At 34.6% G+C, this 19,316-nt stretch overlaps 2 protein-coding genes across 2 annotated transcripts; both read left to right on the top strand.

Annotated features, from left to right (window-relative positions):
- Positions 1–407: 407 nt before the first annotated feature.
- Positions 408–2,225, top strand: LOC134844530 (ubiquitin carboxyl-terminal hydrolase 3-like). Its single transcript, XM_063861255.1, has one exon. It carries the CDS (start codon positions 654–656, stop codon positions 2,142–2,144), a length of 1,491 nt encoding a protein of 496 aa, XP_063717325.1. The 5' UTR covers positions 408–653; the 3' UTR covers positions 2,145–2,225.
- A 1,097-nt stretch (positions 2,226–3,322) lies between these two features.
- On the top strand, positions 3,323–12,695 carry LOC134844531 (uncharacterized). Its single transcript, XM_063861256.1, has 4 exons — positions 3,323–3,338; positions 7,667–7,784; positions 11,606–11,785; positions 12,055–12,695. The coding sequence occupies exons 2-4, from the start codon at positions 7,689–7,691 to the stop codon at positions 12,562–12,564; spliced, it is 786 nt and encodes a 261-aa protein (XP_063717326.1). The 5' UTR covers positions 3,323–3,338; positions 7,667–7,688; the 3' UTR covers positions 12,565–12,695.
- Positions 12,696–19,316: the final 6,621 nt, after the last annotated feature.

Genomic DNA, 19,316 nt, shown 5'->3' with positions numbered 1-19,316 from the left:
CAAATGAAAAATGTTACAACATTTGAAGTTACTATCAGGAGTTGCAAATCTTGCGTCCAAATGTGACTGCTCAATTGCTTTCAGTTTTCCAGATGTGACGTTTCTGAGTTCATTTCAAATTTTTCGAAGAACATTTATAAAACTTAACAAAATTTTATGGTTCCTTAAAATTTGTATAGAAAACTTGAATTGGGTGCTGTCAGAGTTCACTCAAAGAATAGTTTTTTGAGTTGTTCAAAATTCGAAGCACCAGAAGTGCGGTACACACTAGTAAATATTAAAGGTATTGAATGAGGCAATGGAAACATTTAACATTTTCTTGAATTTGGGATTTGTGAATTACGAACAAAATGGTAGTTTAAGTTAAAATTGGCTAGTGTAAAAAGTTAAAAATCGGAACTTTTGTTTCTTTTCAATTTTCAAGGGTGGTCGAAACAAAAACAAAAAGCAAGGTCAATAATACTGTGAACACCAGCCTTGATTATACATTGAATTGTATTCGAAAACGTCGAACTCGTTATTAAAACGTATTACTGTGACATACTTGTTCTTATTTTCACCGAAAATTGACATGCTCTCATATTTGAAAACATATTTATCTTGCAGTTAAAGTGTTATTATTTTTGTTTTTTGATGGCCTGTAATATTTCAGTATGTGTAGTCATGCTTCAGATGTCTGCCAGGCTCTTGCTAATATCGTTGCTATGACAGCGTTACAAGCAATTGAATGCAAATCGTGTGGTGATCAAACAAATGTTTGGATTTGCACTGCTTGTTTTCACGTCGGTTGCTCTCGGTACATCAAAAATCATGCCCTAAACCACTTCAAAGAAACAAATCACAGTGTGTCGATATCTCCTGCGGACGCTTCTGTTTTTTGTTACGATTGCGATAAAGATCTTACGCTTTACGAGCAAAAGATAGTAGAATTGCAGAAGGCAATCGTTGTCAATCATGTTAACCGTATACAAGTTGTCATTATTGAATCAGGTTCTGACATCAGCGAGGAAAAAGCCAAAAACACTAAGCAGAACTTGGACGCTAATGATAATCCAGTTGAAGTTTTTCTAACTAGAACTTGTGGACTACGGAATCTGGGTAACACTTGTTACATGAACGCAGTTTTGCAATGTCTTGCTAATCTTTCTATATTCGCTCAATACATAGCCCAAGTAGCCGTCGATCCGACATGCTCAAACGAGAGCCGAACCAGCTCTGGCCGTAGTACGAGGTCGAGTAGACATGCAACACAAGTACCGGTAATTGCCGAGAGTCTATCATCGTTATTTCGAGCTATGAATTCTGAGAAATTGAGTCACTCACATAGTCCCGACTCGTTTCGAAATGCGTTCGCGAAATTGCACGATTCTTTTTGGGGTTTCCGGCAACAAGACGCTCATGAGTTCTTGCGAATTCTTTTGAGCCAACTCGAATCAGAGTTTCCTGTTTACCAGCCTCAATTAACAGACGTAATCAGCAAGTGTTTTGGAGGAAAATTGCAAAGTTTAGTCGTTTGCATTCAATGTGGATCTGAATATGAAAAAGTGGATTATTTTTATGATCTGTCGGTTGACATTCCCCAAGAGTTTTGGAGTAAACCCAAAGATCAAAGTTGTATGGAAGTATGTTCTATACAGGACTGTCTCTCAAAATTTTTCACATTAGAAAGTTTGACCGAGAACGAGTGGTTTTTCTGCGAAGGATGCAAATTAAAACAACCTTCAGCAAAGCAGTTTATGATCCTCAAAGAACCCGAGATTCTGTGTCTTCATATTAAACGGTTCAGACATGACAAAACTACTAGGTCGAAATTGAACAGTTTCATTCAGTTTCCCCTGAAGGGGTTAGATCTATCTCAGTACCTTGTGGAAAATGATAACGTTGAAATGTCTCCCTGTAAAAAGATGAAGAAAACGGCTTTGTACAATTTAAAATCACTCATTTTGCACCATGGTAGCAATTTATCTTCAGGACACTACACTTCATTTGTAAATATATCTCAGAAAGCGGTGCCAAATCAAATCTCTCAGAGTGTACAAGAAACTGAAAAATGGTTCCATTTTAATGATAGTACAGTGACCGAAGCTTCAGTAGACTCAGTCAAAAAATCTTCCGCTTATATCTTATTTTATTGTAAATCGTGAGCTTTTTTATTTCTCTCTCTCTAGCTTAATTTTTCATTTCTGTATTGTTTTGGCTTTTTGTACATGTTGATTAATTTAAGTTTCTAGCAATTCTTTTCCTTTGCGAGAACAATTTGAAATCGAGTTGCAACTTGAAATCGAGTTTGCCCCCCAAGAGTTATCGAAAAAGACGAATTTGTTCGTCTTTTTCTGAACACTGCAAACTCAGCAGGCAATGCCGCAATTTAAATTTTTTTTAAAAATTGTAAAAAAAAACAAATAAGAAATAAATTTGTTCAAAAAATTGTCGCCTGTGCAGCTTAAGTTTTAAGAAAGGCCAAATTGCACTAAATAATGGACAACACCAAAAGGGACGCTTGTGCGCTTAAAAAAAGAAAAAACATCGATTAAATTATAACTTAAACGAGGTTTGACAAATGACAGAGATTCTGTACCACATACAGGCGCGGTCTTGGTTTTTATCGAAATGAGGCGGCAAATTTTGAAAACAAAAAGTCGGTCGACCTTTTCAGGTACACCAAATTACTTTTGCGAGCTCATTCAAACTTATTTTTTCCAAATATTCTTTGAGGCGGGCAAATTTTAAAATGAACAGGCTAAAAGTGAACTTTTAGGGCCTTTTTTTAGACGGCTTTGAAATAAAAAAAACTTCTCATTTAAGCGCGCTGAAAATTATTGTACTAACAAGTGGTCAGGGAGTCAAAAGGGTGGTCCGCTTTGTCCACCCTTAAGTCGATACTTCAAAGACATCGAGCACTTGAAAAAAAAAAACAGGTTTTATTCACGTTTCATTCCATTACCAGGCGGGAAGGGGGGGATGTCGGATGGCTCTTTCTTAACATTCAACTTGTTAGATAGATCAAACATCATTCGATTTATCTGTGAGTTTATATATTTATAGCTAAACGAGCTGATTAAGCTGAAGTTTAATCTTACCCTCAAATTGTACAGGAAATTTAATAATTGAAACACCATTGAAATCGTCCAAAATTGTATCTGTAATTGGATGTTACAGATAATGCAATTATGAAGCTGCGGTTTATTCTGTTCATATTGAGTTCAATTATAGGTATATCAGTAGCAGTAGAATCCAACAGATACGATTAAATATGTCCGATACATGGATTATACCGGTACTTCTGCCGTATAGTCATGTAATATATTTTACGTCAGTCATTTAAACCAGTCGTTCAAGTATTTTGAACTATATAATTTTATTTCTTACCAATAACTAGGCGACTGTGCATATCATAACGAAACCCGGAATATTCTGAACTCCCAATTTGTTTAGTGAATTTTGTAATTTGAAAGCAAATTATAAAATTATCTTTGCGATAAGCAAAGGTATTGCAATCGGGTACTAGACTTTTTCCGTAAATAACTTTGTTGACAGGACTCATCTGAACTAATCTCTGGTGGTACCTTGGTTCATAATGAATTCAATTTTCTTAGTGTCCCTGCACACTTCGACTGGGACACAAAGGATTTGCTTTTTTTTCAAACGAAATTCCGTTTAAAAAAATTGTCTGCTTATCTTTTGTCGGGTTAGTTGCCACAACGTCTTTCATCTTTTTTCCGGCTTTTTTAGTCCGATTATTGAAAATGGGGAGGAACTTTGTATTCGGGTGTGTTTTGTTTTTTTCCACGCAAAATCAGGTACCTCATAAAATTGTCGGAATAGGTTGAGTGCTATATGTTAGCACTCAACGCAAAATCAGGTACCTTTCCACACAAAATCAGGTACCTCAAAAAATTGTCGGAATAGGTCGAGTTCTATATGTTAGCACTCTATTAAAGCCCTTTCTATCGCAAAAAGTTTTTCCACGCAAAATCTGGTACCTCATAAAATTGTCGGAATAGGTTGAGTGCTATATGTTAGCACTCAACGCAAAATCAGGTACCTTTCCACACAAAATCAGGTACCTCAAAAAATTGTCGGAATAGGTCGAGTGCTATATGTTAGCACTCTATTAAAGCCCTTTCAATCGCAAAAAGTTTTTCCACGCAAAATCTGGTACCTCAAAAAATCGTCGGAATAGGTTGATTGCTATATGTTAGCACTCTATTAAAGCCCTTTCAGTCGTGATTCAAAAATTGTACCGTGTCGAGAAAACGGTTTTAAAAATTTTAGATTTAGTCTAATTTCGAGCGAAAAAAGCAAGCGAGCAGTCTAACAATAGCTTATTTCTTAATCGAAGCTCATAAAACTTAGTTGGAGTTTTTTAAGCGCCATTTCGGGAATCAAAAATTCAAAAATATTGTTTTTTTTCGAGTTATTTCTCTACTTGTTGTCTAATCTGCCTATTTTAATATGACTGTTAAATAAGTAGTTAAGTAGTTTTTTTTCACGCAGAAAAAACACACTATTTTGAAAATTAATAATAGTTTTGTAACTTTTTTAGACTGATCGGAACATTCTGCGCTAATTGATTTTTTTGTTGCTCCGCTTGATATGTTTCGGCCTACATAAAAATTGGCTAAATGGCCTCATATTGCGTGTTGCGACGAGCGAAATTTTTTTTTAAACGTGTGTGTGTTTTGAGGGTGAGGGGAACTTAATAACTTCATTAGTCATATATATATTTTTTGATTTCTAAGGGCTTTTTAAACTTTTTCTGCCTAATAGGTTTCGGTTTATATTATATCGGCTTAGTGACTTCATACTGTTTCATTTGACGAGCAAATAAAGTTTTGTGTGTGCTTTGAGGGTGAGTGGGAATTATTAACTTTTTTTCGACTAATAAAGGTGATTTTTTTCTTCGATCTTTTTTGTTGCTTTTTTTCGGCTTAGAAGTTTTCTGCTCAGGTATTTTCGCCATTTTTACCGCTTAGTATTTTTTTAGATGTTAATTTTACATTCTGTTGTTTTCTGTTGACATCAGAATTACGTAAAAATTGCATACCAACAGTGGCAAACTGTTATTATGTTGCATAACAAAATTATTTCTTGGCTTGTCGGAATGGTAATCTTAGTTACGGATTGTTGGCCTTCCATCGTTCTAGCTACCTAGAATCCAGCAAATAAACAATTGGATCAAGTCAAAATCCTTTTCCCGCTCACTCTCCATAACAATACCAAGTTAAGATCCTCCACTTTAGCGTTTAAATTAAAATTAATTTGCTAAGTGCTGCGTGTAAAGTTCTCAATTCTGATTGGCTGGAAATTCGATTTTAACCAAGTTAACATCCTCCCCTCCAAACGGCTTTTGGGGGATGTTAACTTGTTGTAACTAATTACCTAAATGAATTTGAAAAAAAAACACAGCTGAAGTCTCGCATGTGTCTCTTTGAGGAATCGTTTGTTACTCTTCTCTTATTCGAAAAAGCATAAAATGATTTTTTTTGTATAGTGATCAATACGAATAGTGCGCACGAAATGGTCTGAAAAAAATTAAATTAAGTTGAATAGTTGCGGCGGAAAAGAACGAAAGTGACAGATAGGTTGAAGTTAGTGAGTTCGACATTTATTTTGCCTTTGGACTTGAAATGTTAGCAAAAACAACGAACTCATCTCTGTGCTCATCTCAAACAACGAACTCATCTCTGTGCTCATCTCTGAAAAGAAATCAAGAACTATTTCAGACAAAAAAACTGGTTAATTTCTCATTCTTAGGCATCACTGCAGCGAATATTTTCTATTCATAAGAAAATCTAGTGCCACCCTACTTGAAACTAAGAAATGAAGAGACAAAATACAAATATGAAACAAGATTACCGGTTGTGGTGCAAGTAGCACGGAAAGTTCTGATCACTATCTTTAAAAAATGTTTTCAAACAATAGTTTTTTTTCGTGGTTTAATGAAAGGATCGGAACGAAAGCCTGGAGCCGAAGCAAATTTGATAATATAAAAACTAATAAAAAACTGTTTTTATTCGTGGTCTAATGAGAAGATCTGTACGGAGGCCTGGAGTCTAAGCATGTTTGATAATATAAAAACTATTAGAAACAAAGATAGCCGGTTACTGTGCAACTAGCACAGAATTTTCCGACCATAGTCTTAAAAAAAACAAAAGTTTTCACAAATTTTTGCCGTTGTTTTGATAGTCGTGGTGTGATAAAAGTGGGGAATAACAAAAAACTGGGGATTATTTATATTCAAAGGCCATACTAAAACAAAAAAAATGAAAAACATTTTGTGTAGAAAATTTACTAGCAAAACGAAAAAACAATTTTAAGAAATCGTCGAAAATTTTTTCAAGTGTTTTGCATTTTTTGGACTTTTGAAAAATTTGAATCCAAAAAGGCGCTAAACTACTCAAAGTAAATTAACGCCCCAATTAAAACTAAAATTTAAGCTTTTAAGTTAAGCTAATATAGTCTTTTAAGCAATTAAAATCAGTTTGCTGGGTCGCTTTATTCGCTCGAAATGAAAATTTTGAGTGATGAAAACACACCCAAATACAAAATTTCTCCCCAATTTCAATGGTCGGAACAAAACACAGTTTTTAATTCGTGCGCAATGAAAGGATCTGAACGAAGGCCTGAAACCGAAGCATGTTTGATAATATAAAAGTATATTAAAAAACTGTTTTTTATTTGTGGTGTAATGAAATGATCTGAACAAAGGCCTGTAGCCTAGGCATATTTGATAGTAACATATAAAAGGTCTATTCGACAACACGTTTCCTCGAAACATTAAACAAAAATAATATGAATAATAAGAATTAGACTATTGTATACCTGCTGATTTGCTTTATTTGCTCGAAGTTAGACTAAAAATCAAATTTTTCAGTCTGATTTTTCTTGACAAAAAAATTTTAGGAATTTTTAATGGCGTTTCGAGTCACAAATGAAACGGTTTGTAAATGATAAACCACTTAATTAATTCGGATGGTTTTATGTGGTACCTGAGTTTGCGTGGAAAAAAAGTTCAAAAAAAAACAACCAAAGGTAAACTTCTTCCCCACTTTCAATTGTCAGAACAAAAACACGAAGCGAAAACTCAACGAAAGATTAACAAAATACTGCTGGTAGTAAAAAATCCCTTAGCTGAGTGACCGAGAATAGTCTAAAATAACCGCGAATGTGAAGACTTTCGAAAACAAATTGGAACAGAAATTAAAAAAGCAATTAATATTTCCAGACAGGAAAAAATAATTATTTGCAAAAACCTTCTGAAACCGGACTAATTTTCAAATGTTTTAAGCTTCTTAAGTCTTATGTTTTGTTTTCTAATAATTCGAAATTACATCAAGTCTTCTCCTTTATCCAATATTCTCTCTTAAAGAACTGGAAATTGATTTCAAGGAAAATTCAGTCAAAACTTGCTAAAATTATTCGAGATATATTGAAGGGCAATATCAGTGCCCTGATACGAGCAGTCATCTGTTATTTTTTTTCGTTAAATGAAAAAACTCTGAAAAAACTTTGCATACATATTACAAGGTCGCAGAGTTTAATAAGTTAGTACAACAAGCGCCAAACAAATAGATCCACTAATTTCATCCAGCATTTATTTAACCCAAGAGTATTGACGTTATCAACAACGTTAGCATTAGGTTTTTGGTCAAAAATTATTTAGTTCATTATTCGGCAGCCTGAAAATGAGCAGCAGTAAATCCAGTAATGTTGAGTGTGTCGGCAAACAAGACTGGACTTCAGAATACAACCATATAGACTGCACCAGATACTACAGAGAGGTTAGTCCGGCCACCATCGAAAATATCTGGGAAATCATTATTGGAGCAAAATGTCAGATCATACCAAATGGGATCAAGACAGTTTAGATATGCTGAAATTCAGGCGGTTCAGTTGAAGCAAGAGTCCTACAAAAACGAGTTTTTTGCTTTTACGTTAACAAAGAGCAATTGCATAAAAAAAAAGATGAAAATCAGAGCTGAATTTCTCATTATTGTTTTCACTCCTATAGCAAAAACGGGAAACTCGTTACATTCCGAGTTATGTTCCAAATGGCTCGACTCATTTTTAGCATATCTAAACTGCCTTGATCTCAATCGGTATGATCTGATATTCTCCATTGATAAAAACCGTATTCGATAAAACTTGGATAAGTTTTCGGCCGACACGAATAAATGTGTACTTGTCTAGTCGATCAGGGCGAGAAAAATCTTTTCGATTGTGGTCGATGTTACTCCGATATAATTCAACCAGTTAAACAGTTCAGTTTTGTCAAATTTTCTTTTTCCGCCAACAAAAGATTGAAAATTAGACCGAGCGAAATCGAAGCATATCAGCCCAACATGTTTCGTGGATTGCAGTTATAAAAAAAAATCGAACAAAAACTAAAGATGTGTAATCGAGTTGTGTGTTTCGTTCGGTGATCTAAATTTTTTGCGAGTTGCTATGGCGTACCCCTTTTTTCTGCAAGATAAATGTATATAGACGTCAAAGATTCAATTAGTACATTTTGATTATCAAGGTGGTCGATAGCGTTTTTGGAAAGAATTTTTTCTCCGAGAGAGACATATATAGATGACAAAGTTGTAATAAGTAATTTTTGAGTTTTAAGGGAATATACCTTGTTGATGTGGACGAAAAAAAAATTTAATTCTTTGCAGCAATGGGCAATTCTTGTAACTAAAAAGTACAGCAAATGAAAATATTTTAAAATTTCTGGTCCATTTTTTGCGTAATTAAATGCCTGATTTCGAAATAAGGTGAACGTTTGGCTAAAATCAAACCTAATTTTTATTGGACAAATAGTGAAAACAACCAAAAAACTATGTTTTAAGGAAAAAAATTACGAACGTTTTTACGAAAAAGTATCCGCAGTACTAAATTCGGCAGGAATTTGTTTTGCTTTAAATTAAGTCCTTTAAGTACAGCTGGAAATCAAAAGATAGTGCAAAAGTATGCTGTTGACTACGCTTGCGATTAGCAAGCGTTATCGAACTAGAACAAAGAGTTTTTTGGGATTACATCTTGTTTAACACAATCACTTGTATCGTGGTTCATAATTAATTCCAACTTCCATGCGTTCCTGTCCAGCTTAGCCTGGAGGAAACGAATATGCCTGGGGTGGTGAAGGTCCTCAGTTTGAATCTGACCAGGGCCTGTTTTTTTAAACGGGAAATATTCTGTTTCAAAAAATTGTTGGCCGATTATTTGTCTGCTCATCTATTGTCGGCTTAGTTGTCACTGTTTGGATTCGTTTTTTTTGTTGCGCGCATTTTTTGTTAATGTTGCTTTAAGTGTTTGACTTACTCTACATTTTGCGATTTTCCTTACCATGACTTCGTGTTTTTTTTTGTTTCGCTAAAAAAATTCCTCTGCCCAAATTATTTCGGCCTATTTTTTGTTGGCTTAATGTCATAGTTGTGGCTCGTATCAAGGGAAACACAATTTAAACACTACCCAAACACCACCCTCCTCAGTTTTTCCAGCGAAATGTTGTCTCCGTGGGAAAATTGATTTCCTCAAAACTTTGTGATGTGATAGCGAGTTCTTTGTCTGTGTGACAAATTCAGTTACAAGTTCGGTTAAAACTTCGAATTAGCCCAATCATCATGCATGATTCAAAACTTTAGCGCTCCTAAAATTGTTTGCTATTTTCTGACAACAGACCAGGAGATGATTGGGCAAACAAATTTAAAAAAAATATGTGGTATCAATATAATCATATTTTTAAATATTATTATATACAGAGGCCAAGCGGAGCTTCGTATCACTTGTGAAACAAAAATGAAAGACTATGAATACCAGCAAAACAAATCAAAAATTCGAAAAAAATCTTCAAAAAAACCGTTTCATAACGACAATTGTAAAAAAGACAAAAAGTTTCTGTAACAAAACTATCTGCACCATTAGAAACTTTACAATGAGCTTTCAAAATGCTAAAAAGAAACAAAAATGTTCTGCGGAATTTAAGCCGACAAAAATTAGCAGACACGAAAAACTAAAATATTCAAACATATACGAAAATATACAAAAAACAGGTCCTGACTGGATTCGAACGATTGAACGCTGTCTTTATAGGTAGGTGCAATAAATCTTTGCCACATGTTGCAAGTGATTCTATTAAGTTAGTTGTTAACCCAAAAAAGTCTATATTCAGGTTTGATAAGGTTTGCTAATCGCAAACGTAAACATGGATTTATTTTTAAACTGTATTATGATTCTGATTATTCAGTATCAGAAGCTTAATCGAGTAGTGTTTATTATATTTCGGTACAGTACATTTTTGGCCAGAAAGTTTTCTTTCATTACGTGGTTTCTTGTTTGTTACCACACTGGTTTTTGCACGCGCGCTTCCTATCTCTTTCTTTCTCTATCTCTCCCAGTGTTCCGACTTTCAAAGAAAGTGACAAAATATTTGTGCTCGGGTGGTATTTTTTCCACACAAGTTTCGACTTTTGAATTAACAATTTTTAGCAAAGTTTTTAACAACATTCGAGAGGTATTGTGTTCTTGAGCTCAAATTTAAAAGTACATAATTCATCTGTGATCAATTTTCTTAATAGTGCTTACGGATTCTTATTTAATGGGGTTTATCTCTAATTATAATCAAATACTCGACCTAAATCAAGACTTATATTTAAACATTATATGGACTAACCGTACAAAATGAGTAATATATCAATTCTACAAATATATATCTGAAGCCAGTGGCTTTATCACTTAATTAACAGGGTTTTTATCGAGCATCTTAAAACGTATTTTGCAGTTAGTGAAAAAAAATGGAAAGTTCCAAAATACAACTTTGCAGTTGTGTATGAAGTGAATATTAAATACAATATAAGTTTTGAACATTAAATCCTGCTTGAGGAGACTGAGCGATGGGTCGGTCCTATTATATCGGATTTTTTAGACGAGACGTGAAGTCTAATTAAAACAAGGATTTCGGTTGGTGTGAAAAATATTCCTAGTGATGTGAACAATGCTAACTAGGGGCGGATCTAGGATTTTTTCGAGGGGGATTTTCAAAAAATTGCAGAAAATTTTGCCGACTACTTTTTATTAGGTCGACCAAATTTATTTTCCGACGAGCTCTACCAAGTTCAACCTCTAACCCTGTTTTGTCCAAATAGTTTGCGCTGCGGGCGAATTTTCGAAATTTAGCCCAAAAAAAGCCTTTTAAGGCACTTTTAGACAGTTTTGACAAAAAAAGTCGTGTTTTTTTTGGCACGCGCTCCCCACTCAAAGTTAGTATATATTGGCGCCGAAGATAAAATTTAGAAATATCTAAGGTCAGCCAGCCAAAAATGGAAGTCTTAAAATAGTACCAAAGGTAGGTAGTCGGGGTTCGAATCGCTTTGAGTAGTTAGCGGGTCCAATAGCTGAGGGGTCCAATTTCTCTAATGATCTTAACAACTCTGATCGCTGGAGCAAAGATCCTTTGAGCCAACTGAACGATTTGCTCTCTAAACTGATTTAGCAACAAAATTGTTTACTTTGTTCAAGATTTAGAAAAACAATTTAAAAAAGAAGAGTCTCGTGCTCTGTAAATTTGTCTTACAGTCTGTCTACTAATAAATCAAGACATACAACTTAATTTTTTTAGCTTATGGACAAAGGGCAGATTGTGGAGCGGTGTGAGATAGTAGCCAAGTACACTGAGAGATGCCTGCTGCCCTTGTTTCAAAAGTGGGCCATAGATCTCGAGAAACCCCTCAAGTTCCTGGATGTTCTCTGTTGCTATGGAAACGATACCCTGGCATACACCAATGCTTACTACCAAGAGGTCAGCGCTTCTAATTGTTTCAGACCATTAGGAGGGGATTTATGGCCCCCTTCCGGGTATCGACCCCACCTATGCCAAAAGCAACCCCCCCCCCCCCCTTGTTGCTATTTCACGACTTGCAGCTTCATCGGACTGACACTTTTTTAAAATCCTGTCCAAAAGAATCCTAGATCCGTAGCGGATTACAGTTATTATTTGAAAATGTATGGTTTAAATTATTAATCTAGGTAAAATTTGGCTGAATTTCATTAGTTTCGAAGTTTTTTCAGGATTACGCGAAAACTTGGGCCTCAGAAGAAACCTGTTATCAAATTATTAAGCCCAGACAATTTCCAGTCAAAACGCTGGGCATCGACATTAGCGTACCGGCACTCGAATTTGGAAAGAAAGCTGGAATATACGACGAAATAAAAACTTTGGATCTCAACAACTTGCCCGATATGGATATCAATTTTTTGGAAGAAAATTGCAAACGAGCCAACATTTTAATAATGAACTCTCTCAATTATATCAAAGAAGATCAAATTCATCGAATAATTGACTGGTTTTCCGGCGGAAAAGAGCCAGGAATGATTGCAGTTGGGTTCATTTATCCTTATGACATACCAGAGCGAATAAGTCGATACAAAGAGCATTTACTGGAAAAACTCAAATTTTTTGGATCAGTCTCGATGATGAACAGATATCTCCGAGAAGCAGAGGCTCTGAGCTTTGGACCGGAATTCGGAACATGGCGTCGAGTCTACTATGAAATTTGGTACCTGACAAGAAACGAATAGATTAAGTTTACGACAACAGAAAGCAATCTTATAACTGGGTCAAACAAATCGAACTGTTTTTGATTTCAAAATTGGTCATTCAATAAATTCAATAAATGAGAAGCTATTCTTAGGAAAAACTTGATATCTATTCGGTGAGATTTGTTAAATCAGAAACAAAATTTTCAACAATATTTCTTTAATAGAATAATGAAAAAAAACAAGGATAGCCAGTTACTGTGCAAGTAGCACCGAATGTTCCGACCATAGTCTTTAGAAAATTACAGTTTAGAAAATTTTTTTCCAAATTAGTGTAGTTTTTTCTGCTTCGTGTGATAAAAAGATGTCGTAAAAATTTAATTTCGGCATATTAGACAGTCATAGTAACATGGGCAAATTGGAAAAATTTTATGTAGAAAAATGACTAGAAAATCTAAAAAAAAAGGTTTTTTCAAATTTTTTAATTTTTTTATTTTTGGACTTCTTGATTCCCAAAATAAAGCTTAAAACTCTAAAAACTAGATTTAATTGCCTTAAATTAAGTTTTAAGGTCTTATTTTAGGCAGATTTGAAGATTTCAGCTATTGTAAGCCTGCTCGCCGGTTTTTCTCGACACTGCCAAAAAAAAATTGGGAATGTGGTTCGAATCACGACAAACAGCTTCAGTATGATAAATCACTTAACCACCCAGTCTGATCATTATTTGTGGTACCTCATTTTTGCGAGGAAAACAAAAAAACTAAACCACATCCGAATACAAAACTCATCCCCATTTTCAATGGTGGGAACAAAAAACTAATTGAGGACTAATCACAAGAAAGTTTTTTGTTCCGACCATTTGAAAAATGGGGATGAACTTGGGGTGCATTCGGTTGTCTTTTTCTTTTTGTTTTCCACGCAAAATCAGGTACCGCAAATAATCATCGGACTGAGTTGATTGATATATCATATTAAAGCCCTTTCAGTCGTGATTCGAATCACAAGACTGTCTAATATGCCTAAATTATATTTTTACATCAGATCCTCTTATCACACCTGGCAGAAAAAACTACACTAGCTTGGAAAAATTTTCTAAAGACTATGGTCGGAACATTCTGTGCTACTTGCACCGTAATTGGCTATCCTTGTTTGCATGTCATACAAACAAAATAACAAAATTAGTTTTTTGTTCCGACGATGATTTTATGTTTTTGTTTCGTGCAAAACGAGGCCTAAAAACCATCCGACTAGGTTCCCTAGTTGACCAAAAATGATTATCATACAATTTTCATATATGGAAACTGTACGGCAAGCATTTTTTATTCAAAAAAAGTTAAAGCCAGTTTTTTCCATCAGCAGTCTGTTCAACTGTGCTCAAAAAGCCGCAGAAATCATTTAAAATTTTTTTCAATTGTTTTTAAAAATGTATGAAAATTGTATGATAATCAATTTCTCCATAGACTTGATGTATGGAATTGTATGATAAGAACTTTTGTTATATGGAATTGTATGATAAGCATTTTCATACAATTCCATAGTTGGTGTATGGAGGTCAACCCGGGTTGAGAGTTTTTCAAAATCAAATTCTTTCACTTCTGATTGCAGCTGTTTAAAATATTTAAAAAAATTAGACCTCTGTCGAGATAACAACATTGAAAAGTTTCGCTTTGTAGTAAAATTTCAGTAAAAACTTAGTTTCAACAATCAGATTTACTTCGACCTGTTCGTGAAATGATCAGTTGATAACTAGTTCATTAAACTCAATTGAGTTGGGACGTATGTCTAACTCATAGATTAATTTCAGATAAAGTACACCGTCTGCTCGTCACGCTATCTTATTTTCGGCCGGATAGATTCGTGCAACTTCTTAGTCTAATACCAATCTTAATCTTTTTCGTATATCTCTATGTCTCAATAGATCTAGTGTATACTGGTTTGTTACGAGTTGGTCTCTTGGAAAAGGCAACTAAGTTGTAGGTTAAATTCAGAATGCTCTGGTGCTGAAATTACAAGTAATTTCAGCACTTACAAATAAATGGGTTGTTAATTAGATGGAGTATGATTGGTTAGTCTTCAAAATTTTATAGGGATAAAATATCTAATTTATAACCAAAAATAATATATAGTTTAGATCAGGTTCCACCCATCCGGGTTTTACAGAGTTTTTTAGAATTATCTTTCTGCAATTTAAAGGATGGATGATGAACGTTGGTATTTGGCGAACATCATACTCTTGTCCGGTTCTTCTTGTTGAAGAAGTTCCAGGACGCTGGAGTTAGGGATATCAATCGTTGTGTCGTCTTGTGACAACGACTGTGTTCCCCAATGAAATCAATCTGATTTCAAAATGGTTTGCTATGACGGGTTTTTCTGTATTATGTAGAGAACTTGTTTTGTGTTCAACCTCGTCTGGGAATGGCGTGGAGATCGTGTGTGGAAGGGATGCCTCGTAACTCGGATCTGTACGTATACTTGAACATCGAGGTGGTCATTGGTCTGTTTCAATGAAGTCCTTTTCTTCGGAATCAAGTCGTACTTCAAATCCTTTAAGTTGTGGTTGTGAGCGGCATATCGGTTGTGTTCAGCCATTCTGTGGGTTGTGTGTGATGAGGTCGTCTTAGCTGCTTGATGCTCAGTTATTTTAAAAGTTATTTTAAAGTTGTTGTTACTTTAGTTATTTTAAAAGAGTTACTCACACTTGAGTATCTCTTATCAAAAATAAGGAGTGTGTCACAAAGCGTGTGTTCTAGCGCGGTAGGTTAGGCCGGCTATTAGGCATGCTCAGGACGTCGTCCTCTTCTGGTGGGTTAGGCCAGGAGTGAGGGTATGATTTCATGCTGGTTTTTTATGGGGTCCTGTTTTGTGTTAACCTTTTGTGTCGTGTTTGTTTCTGGTTTTTTCCTTTTGTTGTTTTAGTTGTGTCCTTTTCTCAAAAATCAAATTGTTTGGTTTGGGTTTGTCTTTCGACTTTTTGGTGTTTTATGCTTTCTTTTTTAGACTTATCAATAGTCTTCAAAAGAATAGATTATCCAGTTTTAAACTGGGTTAATCCGGTTTGGGTACCGTTGGTTTTCTTTTCTTAGTCATGCTGTTGTTTTATGATTTATGGTGTTTAGTAAGCTGCGTTTGATAGTTGGGATTATTATATAATTCCTTTCCAACCGGGTTAAAAGAAAGTTTGAAACTTGTAATTATTAGTTTGAGTTGTTATTAGTGAAAGTTAAAACTTGAAATCAATATTTTAAACAATTCGTTGTGGGCGAGCTGTGCGAGTGTGGATAGAATTTGTGTACGAATGATTCTTTAAAAGCTTAGAACTGCTGACATTTGTAGATGTTTACTGCTAAAAATTCTAATTTTACTGCTTTGTGGGGATTGAAATTATAAAGTTATTTTCAGTGTATTTAGATTTACTACATTGGGGAAAACAATTTATAGATGAATTTACTGCTGTGAAGAATCAATTTTACTGCGTCAATTATTGCGGTTAGTTAAGAAAAAAGTTTGCTATTTAAAAAAGTTTATAATGTATAAAAGAGTTTGCAATTGTTATTTCTGTTTTCTGTTTTCTTGTTTGTAGATGATGGTGATCTAAAGACTAATAATAAAGAAACATTTAATAAGAAATGGTTAGTTCGTTTTGAATTTATTAGTGTTATATTATTTAGTTCATACTTACCTAATTATCGGGGAAGAAACCGTGAGGGAAGATATCGTGTATTGAATCTGATGTGGTTAGTAATTTTCCTAATATGCGAATGATGTTTTTAGTTTCAAGTAGTGGCCAAAGCAATTGAAGTGCTTTTATGGTGTTTAGTTCTTCAGTGCCAACGAAAAACTCGTGATTGGTGTGCTCGATGAGGTTAAAAAGTTTGTGATTATGTTTAGTATTGTGAATGAATTCTAATATTGGGATTTCTATAGGTTGAATATATTCATGCGGGACAATAAGTGGTCGGGATTCTTCTAGATTAAAGGTCTTATTGAGTTGACAAAATATATACATTTGGGTTATAGGGTCATAATTTCTGAGGATTCCTTGGAAATTAGTGTCTTTAATACAGTATGGGAAATTCAAGAAAAATGGTGAAGTGTACTTTGAATTAATAAACTGAAAACGATGGTGGGGTTGTCGTGAAGGTGTGTGTAAATTAAAATGATTTTGAATGAATCTATAATATGTGTAAGTATGCGTTTGTTTAGTTCGTAACATGATGCCGTGTGAACAGTGCAAAGTTCGTTGTTTTGGAGTGAGGAAGTGAAAGGTTAGTGAAAAAGTTTGAAGTTTATCGTAAAATGTTTCATAAGCTTGGATGTCGATTAGTGCTTCGGAAATCATGTGGTCGTGTTTTTTATCTAGTCAGCTTAGTGTAAAGATGTAGGGTGTTTGGATGAAACGTTTTTCGGTTAGTTGTGTCTTAGCGAACTTATCTTCGTCTAGAAATTGATCTTGATTAGGTCTGATGATGTTGTGATCATAGTATTCAATAGAATAATCATTAGCTCGTGGTGCAGTTAAAATTATTAGTAGTTTTTTATATCCTAGATGCGTAAATCGTCTAGGTGTTAGTGTTGCGGTTAGTCTAAAAAGGTCAAGTTTACTTTTTTCTATTTCGTGAGGTGTGTTATTTAGTGGTATACAAAGTGGATTTGAAAAATAATAAAATGATGTCCAGTGAAATGTAGGGATTAGTACATGCTCATCGACATTGTAGCGTTGTTCAGTGTGAGGGTTGGAATGACTAATGGTATATTGGGGAAAGAGGGGTAGGGAATTTTGGAGAAAGTCTGGAGTATTAGTGTGGTCAGGGTGGTTGACATAATCGCGGGTTGTTCCGGGTTTGGAGGGGGAACGTGTGGCTAGGAAATTTTCTTTTGAATGTTCTATATGCATGGTTAGTAGTGGATGATGAATGGGTTGATGTTGAGGATTGATCTAAAGAAGGGGTACAACTTGAAGAGGATGTAGGAGTAGTTGGATTTGATGATGTTATGTTTGATGATAACTGGTGAATGGTTAGAGTGTGAGGATGTTGTATTTGTTGTTGAAGTGTAATTAGATTATCTAGTTCTTGTGAAATTTGTGTGGTTTCTGGGGAATTGTTGTTGGAATGGTCATTGGTAAAGGGGAGTATGTCGGGGTTGCTTGGGAAATATGAGACATAGTAGAGGAGGAATCATTTGTGGACTGGGAGTGAATGGGTTGAATGGGTTCGGAGTTTGCAAATTCGTCTGGGGTTTCGATGTCTGAGTTAATAAATTGTGAAATTGTATTAAAAACGGTGATTTCTGAATTCGTGTCAGAATCCATGCCGGATGATGTGTTAACATGGGGTGATTCAGGTGGCGGGAAGGCAAAAAGTGGGATGATGGGAATTGGGAATTTGTCGGCTCATCGTGGGCTAAAAAAAATTATTGTTCTGAGATTGAAAACTTGTGGTATATAGTTGCTCAATTATTTGTTCATATGTATCGTCATTTTGAGGTTGTTGTGTTACAATGTGTTGAATTGGACTTTGTATATGATTTGGTCTTGAGTTTGCGATGTTCACTAGTGCTAAGTTTCTGAAGTTTCGTGGTACTAGTGATAGTGGGTGGTTACGACTTAAACTTGTTAATTGTGGTGCTGTAGGTAATGTATTTGTGTTATTCTGTGATTCGTCATTTGTGTTTGGTGTAGTTGATAATTTTGTGTTGTATTCTTTTATTTGTGCATCTGAAAGTATTTTATTTATAGATGTGGAAAATATTCCGAAAAATCCTGCAAAAAGTCTGCGTGCTACGCTTGCTTGTCTATTTACTTGTGTGTGGATTGCGCATGTGTTATAAGTTCCTTTTAATAAAGAAAAAATAAATCCAATAAAATTAAACATTGCGTATAATATAGTCAATCTTTCTAAGATGTAATATGGCCGCCTAGATAGGCTAAAAGCTCGTTTTTGAAATTTACAAAACTAAAAATATTGATTGGTGATATATCTTGTGGTCGATATTTTTCGCCGTTTAGATAATTAAAATCTTTTATATCTTTAAAATATCCGCTGTAATCTTGTGCATAAATGTCTGAAAGTCCTGCTGTTTCTGCAAGTTTTGATCTATTGATTGTCGTTGTATAGTGTCCATTTTTGTTTGTAGTTCTTGAAGTTGTTGTGTACGTATGTGGTGTTGTATGTCGGATTTAGAATAGATGCCTATCGATTGTAAATCGATGTTTGGGTTTCGGGCTATAGCTCTAATGCTTTCGGGTGAAAACTTTTTTAATGGTGGCATTAATGTTGGATATGGTGTAAGTAGATAGTATTTATCTTCATCGGGATTTAATTGTACAACGTTGTGGCTATTTTCTGTTCCACATGGTACTGCTGTATCCCAAAAATATGTTCTTCTTGAGAGTGCATCAACAAAATATACTTCTTTTTTGTAGAATATTGGGATTCTTTTATAACATCTATTATCTGCAAAAACCTATAGAGGTGATACTTTTTTGGTACAAGTGTAATACCATAAGATGTTTCCTTCAAAATCAGTGAAATTTGATCTATTTTTGGGTAATAAATATCCTGCATATGGTATTTTTAGAACTGCTAGTGCTAATGAGTGTCGAATTTGTGTTCTTTCAAGTTCACATAGTTGGAATAGTGTTTCTAATTCTGAAAGTGACATTTCTTAAAAAATTCAGCTTATTGTGTAGTCTAATTTCATATCTAAGTGTATATCATAGTGAATTGCGCCAAACTGTGTGCTGTTCATAAGTGATAGTTTTTTTAAATGTGTTGCTGGTGTAAAACGTGAAT

Source organism: Symsagittifera roscoffensis, chromosome 4 (assembly GCF_963678635.1).
Source record: "Symsagittifera roscoffensis chromosome 4, txSymRosc1.1, whole genome shotgun sequence".
NCBI lineage: Eukaryota > Metazoa > Xenacoelomorpha > Acoela > Convolutidae > Symsagittifera > Symsagittifera roscoffensis.
Note: the sequence above shows the minus strand (reverse complement) of the source record. Positions and strands in the feature narration are given on the sequence as shown.

What these genes read in the sequence shown, in the direction of transcription:
- LOC134844530 (XM_063861255.1), top strand. Translation starts at nt 654, where the DNA reads ATGTGTAGTCATGCTTCAGATGTCTGCCAGGCTCTTGCTAATATCGTT.
- LOC134844531 (XM_063861256.1), top strand. Translation starts at nt 7,689, where the DNA reads ATGAGCAGCAGTAAATCCAGTAATGTTGAGTGTGTCGGCAAACAAGAC. An exon ending in GCACCAGATACTACAGAGAG is followed by an intron (nt 7,785 to 11,605) that starts GTTAGTCCGGCC and finishes TAATTTTTTTAG; the next exon opens with CTTATGGACAAAGGGCAGAT. An exon ending in CCAATGCTTACTACCAAGAG is followed by an intron (nt 11,786 to 12,054) that starts GTCAGCGCTTCT and finishes AAGTTTTTTCAG; the next exon opens with GATTACGCGAAAACTTGGGC.